This window comes from Chiloscyllium punctatum, chromosome 15 (genome assembly GCF_047496795.1).
Source record: "Chiloscyllium punctatum isolate Juve2018m chromosome 15, sChiPun1.3, whole genome shotgun sequence".
Classification (NCBI taxonomy): Eukaryota; Metazoa; Chordata; class Chondrichthyes; order Orectolobiformes; family Hemiscylliidae; genus Chiloscyllium; species Chiloscyllium punctatum.
Genome location: NC_092753.1, coordinates 17,885,466 through 17,894,418, shown reverse-complemented (window position 1 = coordinate 17,894,418; position 8,953 = coordinate 17,885,466). Strand labels below are relative to the sequence as shown.

The window sequence follows — 8,953 nt, the reverse complement described above, 5'->3', positions numbered from 1 at the left end:
CTCACATTGAAAACGTACCCCCAGCTTTGAATGCCCCACCCTTGGGGAAATACCTTTATCATCACCTTTTCTGTGCTGTCTCATGATTTATAAATCTCAATAAGATCACCCCTCAACCTCCCACTCTTCAGTGAAAAAAAAAGTCCCAGTCTATTTTTATATCTCAAACCCTGCATTCAGGGCAATATCCTGGTAAATCCTTTCTGAACCCTCCCCTATAGCGGGGCAATCAGAACTGCACATAGTCCTTCAGAAGAGGCTTTGCTAACATCCTCAACCTCAAAATGATGTCCCAACTCCTGTACTCCAAGGTCTGAGCAATGAAGGTAAGAGTGCTCAGTGCCTTCTTAACTACCTAGTTTACATGTGATGCAAACTTCAAAGAATTAGGTATCCCCAGATTGATCTGTTCTACAACACTACCTCATGGACCTCTTGTCAGAGAAGGTGAATTGCTGCCAACCAAACACTAATGATCGAAATCTATTTCTGGTTCCAAAAAACTTGGAATAGAGTCTTTGATCTTTCTTTTTGCTTTTACCAAGTAGACAGAAATGCTGGTTTTTGGAATTATTGGTGTGGTCTGAGCACAAGCTGGTTTGACTAACTGACTGTCTTGATGGATTACAGAGTGTAACGCGAGTTATTCAAAATAGCGCTGATTTCTTCACACGACAGTATCAGCTGACACGTTGTCACGTTAGCGTCATCACATCGCTCTCTTAAAGGAACCTCCTTGTTGGATCATCGCTAGCCGCAATATCACAACAGAAACTGAACAGAAGTAAACCATTCGGCCCATCAAGCCTGCTTTGTCATTCAACATGATCATGGGCTTCATCTCCACTTTCCAACCTGCTCCCCATCAACCTTGATTTCTTGAAAGGACAAAAGTCCCAGCGTGAAATATGTTCAACAATGAAGCATTTGGCACTTCCAAAGATTCACAATCCTTTCAGATGAGAAATTCCTCCTCGCCATAGTCTGAAATATATTTGAGATTCCCCCAAACAGGGGAAAATAATCTCTCAGCAACCCAAGCAATTTTGCCTTTAACCATAATCCTGAACGTGTCAATGAGATAACCTTTCTAAGTTCCTGAGAATATCGATAGAATCCCTATGTTGTAGAAGAAAGGCATTCAGCCCATCAGGACTGGAGCAACCCTTTGAAGAGCATCCCTCCCAGAACCACCCTCCCTATAACTCCACGCTCACCGTGGCTATTCCCCCTCACCTATCTCTCGACACTATGCAGGATGTACTATGTCCAATCTACCTCGCCTGCACATCTTTGGTTTGTGGTAAGAAACTGGACCACTCAGAGGTAACCCATGCAGACATGGGAGCAATGTGAAAGCTCCTCGCAGACAGTTGCCCAAGGGTGGAATGAAAGCTGTGTCCCTGGTGCTATGAGGCAGCAATGCTAATCACTGAACCCATGCCCACCTCCCCCCCCCCCCCCACCTCCAAGCCCCTGAGTCCCTTGCATTTGTTGGTGAGTTTGGGGGGTGGTGTGGTATCAGCATAAGCTAACCACCGGACCATTCTGTTAGAATAAGATAACAGCACTTATGTAATTGTCAGTCTTTGTTAGGGTGAAGTACACTATCAGATCAATGTGCTCTTGTACAAAGCCTCCCCTCTGTACTTTGACCGTTTGATTTCTGTTTATTTTGTGGTCAAATCCTCAGCAAAACAGCGTCTGTCAATCCAATCATGGCTCTTTTTCGCATCACTGTGCTCGTTTCCTTCATGCTTCAGATGTTCTGGGTCACCCACTCTGCAGGTAGGTAACTCGTTCAAAACTCAGGGATCGGCAGATTACTGTCACCAACCATTCTCACCCAGAAAGCACGAATCATTACAAGAGTCGCGGCTCCTTTCTCTTTTACACTGATTTTGTTCATTCTGAAAGGACACTGGTAGTTTCTCGACAGGAGCTGTTTCATGTATTCAAGGGTGCCCCTGTTCGGGACAAGTGAGCAGATTGGAAGAGAGCTTACTTTCAAAGTTGAGGACGTGTTGGGTGGGGTCAATGCAGAGAGGCTGCTTCCTCCTGCAGTCCTGGTCTCCAAATGGTCACGTATGGGAAAACAGCAAAGTGTAATAACGTGAAAGGTTGTTCCCTGGAGAACAGCCAAGCTCCAACAGGGTGGATTGAAGAAGATAAAAGCCCCTGTAATTGAAGGGTCAGTGGCAGTGCGGATACGCAAGGAGTAGAAAGCAGACAATGTGGTGAAGGAATGAAAAAATGCCAGGGATCTTCAGGATCTCAGACAGCACTGTGTAGAGAGAAGCCAAATAAACTGATTCAGTGATGAAGTGGGCTGGAGGAGTGGTAACCTCTTGCTCAGTGCCACTTTAACCCTTCATTTGTTTAAGCAAAGAGAGACCGACAGGCTTTGAGAGAAGATCACCAGCAAACAGGAAGTGCATTAGGTGAGTGTGATGTTAGGGTGATGGGAGTACAGTTGGGTGCCAGAGAGGTGGGGAATTCGAATGTGAATTAGCTTTATTGTCACATGCATGCATATGAGTACAGTGAACGGTTTACAAGTCACCTATTATGGCGCCATCTTAGGTACCAAACCACTTGGGTTCAGATTGTTAAGTACAAATTCTTAAGGGAAAAGGTTAGCAATATAAAGTACAGAAATAAATTATCAAATTAGAGAAATAAGAATTCAGAATAACAGCTGTTCCAACCCAGACTTCACCTTGAGATCAGGAATGCCAGGAGTCCAAGTCCGCGCTGAAGCCGTGAGCTCGAGTCCACGTGGAGGCCGGGGGTCTGCACTGGCTTTCACCCCAGACATCAGTGATGCCGCCTGAGGATGGGAGGTAAAAGGAAAAAGAAATAAAAATGCGAAATGGGAGAGAGAAAGGAAAAGAAATGGACACAGTGGACAACCTACTCCATTGCCATGTGGTGTCCATTGGGTGACAAGTGGGTAGAGGGTCAGGGGGTGGAGTGCTAGAGTTCTGTGCGTGGGGTACAGCAGGTGTTGGGGGGGTGGGGGAGGTGGATGGGTGCAGATGAGGCCTGGAGTGGAGCAGTGTGTCAGAAGTGAGCAAGGGGAAAACTGGGTGTTCATGTTGGATCGAGGGCATACAGAGATAGAGAGCGGCTTGTTAGCTCAGGGTCTGCATGAGGTATAGACAGAAACCATACCTTACGAACATGGTGGGAGGGATCGCTGAACACTTCTTCAGGAGTTAGATGGTATGTTTAACAAATCTAACTTTTCCTGAGTAGTTATTTATCTAATTTGATCAGAGCCTTCTGAATTATTTTAATTTATAAGAAGAATTTCAGAGGGTCCTAGATGGCAAAGAATTACCCAGCAGAAAATTTAATTCCCCAGGCAGTCCCTTCAGAGTCCTTCTGACATGGATTCTTCCCCTTACTCACCTCCCTTCTACATTGCAACAGCAACTAAATGTTGTTTCACGTCTGAGGGATTGGATTTACATGTATTTGGAAATGCAAGGACTCATTTGGGACAGTGAACATGGCTTTGCGCATGGGAAACTGTGTCTCAACAACTTGATTGAGTTTTTTGAAGAAGCAATGAAGAGGATTGATGAGGGCAGAGTAGTGGATGTGATCTACATGGACCTCAGTAAGGCATTCGACAAGTTTCCTCATGGTAGACTGGTTAGTAAGGTTAGATCACATGAAATATGAGGAGAACTAGCCACACGGATGCAAAATTGGTTTGAAGGTAGGAGACAGAGAGTGGTGGTGAGACTTGAGGCCTGGGACCAGTGGTATGCCGTAAATATCAGTGATGGGTCCACTGCTTTTTGCCATTTAAATAAATGATCTGGATGTGAATATAGGAGGTATAGTAAGTAAGTTAGCAGTTGACATCAAAATTGTGGCATAGTGGACAGCGAAGAAGGTTATTTCAGAGTACAACAGAACCTTGATCAGATGGGCCGATGGGCTGAGGAGTGGCAAATGGAGTTTGATCTAGATAAATGTGAGGTGCTAAATTTTGGAAGGGCAAACCAGGACAGGACTTATACACTTAATGGTAATGTTGCTGAACTAAGGGAATAAGGGTTATAATTCCTTGAAAGTGGAGTTGCGCGTAGAGGGGATAGTGAAGAGGACGTTTGGTACACTTGCCTTTATTGATCATTGCCCTGAGTTTTGGGGTTGGGAGGTCATGTTGCAGTTGTACAGGACATTGGTTCAGCCACCTTTGTAATATTACATTCAGTTCTGGTCTCCCTGCTATTGGAAAGACGTTGTTAAACTTGAAAGGGTTCAGAAAAGATTTACAAGGATATTGCCAGGGTTGGAGCGTTTGAGCTGGGAGAGGCTGAACAGGCTGGGGCTGTTTTCCCCCGGAGCGTCAGAGGTAGGGGGATGACCTTATAGAGGTTTATAAAATCATGAGGGGCATGGATAGGGTAAATAGACAAGGTCTTTTCCCTGGGGTGGGGGAGTCTAGAGATCATAGGTTTGAGAAGGGAAAGATATAAAAGGGACCTAAGGTGTAACCTTTTCACACAGAGGGCTGTGCATGGATGGGATGGGTTTTCAGAGGAAGAGGTGGAGGCTGGTACAATTACAGCATTTTAAAGGCATCTGGATGGGTACATGAAAGGAAAGGGTTTAAAGGGATATGGGCCGTCTGCTGACAAATAGGACTAGATAATTTAGGATATCCGGTCAGCATGGACAAGTTGGCCCAAAAGGTCAGTTTCCATGCTATACAGCTCTTTGATTCTATGCCTCTATAAATAGTTTCATGATTTTTTTTAACAATTCTATCAAATCTTCTCCCTACCTCCGAGCTCCATATAACTGAGGTCCTCCGTTGTCAGAACCATTCAATCTAATATCCTCTGTACCTTCTCTGCAGTATTCGCACCCTTCCTATTGCTACCTAAAAATGAGACCGAATTTCTTTTCTTTTAAATAATCTGTTTTTTTCTGTTAATTAAACCAAGGATCCTGATACGATGGTGTGGATTCTCTGCTGCTTGAATAAAGGACCCTTCAAGCTCCAAGAAAGATGAACTTGATCTTATTAAATTCTGCAGGCTGTTGGTGTTGACCAGGCATCTGCTCGGGGTGGATCTCACCAGTTCCCAGGTTATCTTACATGTCTCTCCAGCTATTCACCCTGTCCATGCCCCTCATGATTTTATAAACTTCAGTAAGGTCATGCCTCAGCCTCTGACACTTCAGGAAAAACAGCCCCAACCCATTCGGCCTCTCCCTATAGCTCACACCCTCCAGCTATGGCAACATCCTTGTAAATCTTTTCTGAACCCTTTCAAGTTTAACAACATCTTTCCTCTAGCAGGGAGACCAGAATTGAATGCAGTATTTTAAAAGTGGCCAAACTAATGTCCTGAACAGCCACGACATGACCTCCTATACTCAATGCACTGACCAATAAAGGCTAGCATACCAAATGCCTTCTTCACTATCTTATCTACTTGCGACTTCACTTCCCAGGAGCTATGAACCTGCACTCCAAGGTCTCTTTATTCAGCAGCACTCCCCAGGACCCTTTGACAGAGTGCACATAGGGAAATCATTACCACTGACAGAAGTGTCGGCAAATAGCGGGAAACAAGAAACAGTATAAGCAAATAAAAGATACACAACATGCTCTCATCATCTGGCATGTTGGTGCTGTTTAAAATGGCAGTTGCAGGTTCAATATTAGCTTCCAAAAGAAGATTGGGTAAAAAATATATAGGTCTGTGGAGAAGCAATAGGGATGCAGAGATGTCAAAATGCTGACACAAGCTTGATGGATCGAATGGTCTTCTGTACTATGACTCTAAGACTGTGGATGAAGGAAGAGTTGGGGGACATAAATTTCAGGCAGTTAATAATAATTCCAATAACAAAATGGGGAGAATAGACTTCAAGGAAGGGAAAACTATACCACAGGGATTACTTGAATGTTGGTGTGGAGTTTTCAATACAGAAGCCATTCCATGTGAAACAGAACTGGATGCAACAAAACCTACACTCTGGCTGCAGCACTGAAGACTCGTGCTCCAGAATTAACTGCAGTCGAAACCCACCACTGCACCTAAATCAGACCATTCCAGGAACCTACTTAGCAACGTGAAATATTCTTCAGGCATTGCATGTCCTCCAAGATACTGGAGAGACTCAATCTGGCCATTAGCTCGCATTTTAGGCACGAGCTATTAACTGCATAATTGTGAAAATGTCTGCAAGGTCGCAACTAGGGAGTGAGGGGCCTGCAACACAGAAAAGATCATCAAGGTGTGGGCAAAATCACAAATCGGGGGGGACCTTGACGTGTTTGAAGAATTTATGCATTGGGAAACTGAAGAGGTTGTGAGTCGTTGGGAAGGTCACCATAGTTGATTGGGAGTTGCTTTAATCTGTGAAGATGGAAGTAGTGGAGATAACTTCTTGCATTTTTCTTGGCCCACACACAGAGCTGAAAAGCACTTAACTGGTAACTGTTCAATCCAAAAGCCCACAAAAACACTTGAAGTACATGGACTAATTTGTCCATTGAAATAACTGCCCACTCTCTGTAAATCAGGTTAGTCATCAACTGAAAGTACCCGCTGTTATGACAGCTTGTGTTTCAGCTTGTTGGAAGTTTGCAGAACACTTCTAACCATTGCCAACTGTCTGAAAGATACACTCCCATGGCTTTATACAAACAAACCGGATCTAGACACAGGAGTTCAAATCCCACTGCAGTAACTGGGAAATTTTGTTGAGAGTGGCACAGTGGCTCAGTGGTTAGCACTGCTGTCTCACAGCGCCAGGGACCTGGGTTTGATTCCAGCCTCGGTTGACTGTCTGTGTGGAGTTTGTACATTCTCCCCATGGCTGTGGAGGTTTGCTCCACTTTCCTCCTACAGTCCAAAGATGTTTTAGATTAGATTAGATTACCTACAGTATGGAAATGTGCAGGTTAGGGTGGATTGGCCATGTTAAATTGCCCATAGTGTTCATGGTTATGTAGGTTATGTGCATTAGTCAGGGATAAATGTAGAGTAGTAGGGTAGGGGAATGGGGCTGGGTGGGTCACTCTTCAGAGGGTCAGTGTGAACTTGTTGGGCCACTGTAGGGATTTTATGATTCTAGCCTTCAATGATAACCTGATGAAGACACAAGCCAAGAATAACGATCCTTCCAATTCCAGAGGGCAAGCCTAAATGTAAACCATATGAAACAAACATTGGACAATTGTTTGCAGTTCTGAGCACCATCTATTATGCAGGATGCAGTCAAGCCTCACCAAGGTCATAGAGTCATAGAGATGTACAGCATGGAAACAGACCCTTCGGTCTAAACCGTCCATGCTGACCAGATACCCCAAGACAATCCAGTCCCACCTGACAGCACCCGGCCCATATCCCTCCAAACCCTTCCTATTCATATACCCATCCAAATGCCTCTTAAATGTTGCAATTGTACCAGCCTCCACCACATCCTCTGGCAGCTCATTCCATACACATACCACCCTCTGCGTGAAAATGTTTCCCCTTAGCTTTCTTTTATATCTTTCCCCTCTCACCCTAAACCTATGCCCTCTCGTTCTGGACTCCCGACCCCAGGGAAAAGACTTTGTCTATTTATCCTATCCATGCCCCTCATAATTTTGCAAACCTCTATAAGGTCACCCCTCAGCCTCCGACACGCCATGGAAAACAACCCCAGCCTGTTCAGCCTCTCCCTGTAGCTCAGATCTTCCAAATCTTGCAACATCCTTGTAGATCTTTTCTGAACCCTTTCAAGTTTCACGACATCTTTCCGATAGGATGGAGACCAGAATTGCTCGCAATATTCCAACAGTGGCCTAACCAATGTCCTGTACAGCCATAACATGACCTCCCAACTCCTGTACTCAATACTCTGACCAATAAAGGAAAGCATATCAAATGCCTTCTTCACTATCCTATCTACCTGTGATTCCACTTTCAAGGAGCTATGAACCTGCACTCCAAGATCTCTTTGTTCAGCAACACTCCAGAGGACCTTACCACTAAGTGTAAAAGTCCTGCTCAGATTTGCCTTCCCAAAATGCAGCACCTCGCATTTATCTGAATTAAACTCCATCTGCCACTTCTCAGCCCATTGGCCCATCTGGTCTAGATCCTGTTGTAATCTGAAGTAACCCTCTTCGCTGTTCAGTACATCTCCAATTTTGGTGTCATCTGCAAACTTACTAACTGTACCTCTTCTGCTCGCATCCAAATAAGTTATGTAAATGACAAAAAGTAGAGGACCCAGCACCGATCCTTGTGGCACTCCATTGGTCACAGGCCTCCAGTCTGAAAAACAACCCTCCACCACCATCCTCTGTCTTCTATCTTTGAGCCAGTTCTGTATCCATATGGCTAGTTCTCCCTGTATTCCATGAGATCTAATCTTGCTAATCAATCTCCCATAGGGGACCTTGTTGAACGCCTTACTGAAGTCCATATAGATCACATCTACTCTGCCGTCATCAATCTTCTTTGTTACTTCTTCAAAAAACTCAATCAAGTTTGTGAGACATGATTTCCCACACACAAAGCCATGTTGACTATCCCGAATCAGTCCTTGCCTTTCCAAATACATGTACATCCTGTCCCTCAGGATTCCCTCCAACAACTTGCCCACCACCGAGGTCAGGCTCACCAGTCTATAGTTCCCTGGCTTGTCTTTATTGCCCTTCTTAAACAGTGGCACCACGTTTGCCAATCTCCAGGCTTCCGGCACTCACCTATGACTATCGATGATACAAATATCTCAGCAAGAGGCTCAGCAATCACTTCTCTAGCTTCCCACAGAGTTCTCGGGTACACCTGATCAGGTCCTGGGGATTTATCCACTTTTAACCGATTCAAGACATCCAGCACTTCCTCCTGTGTAATCTGGACATTTTGCAAGATGTCACCATCTATTTCCCTACAGTCTATATCTTCCATATCCTTTTCCA

General features: G+C 44.7%; 1 protein-coding gene across 1 annotated transcript in view; it reads left to right on the top strand.

The window, feature by feature from the left end:
• The first annotated feature begins 1,671 nt into the window (after positions 1 to 1,671).
• LOC140486091 (coagulation factor VII-like) overlaps positions 1,672 to 8,953 on the top strand; it is a 37,117-nt gene continuing 29,835 nt past the window's right edge. The window contains exon 1 of the mRNA XM_072584743.1: positions 1,672 to 1,788. Coding sequence (XP_072440844.1) covers positions 1,719 to 1,788 — 70 coding nt within the window. The 5' untranslated portion in view covers positions 1,672 to 1,718. The remainder of the gene's footprint in view (positions 1,789 to 8,953) is intronic.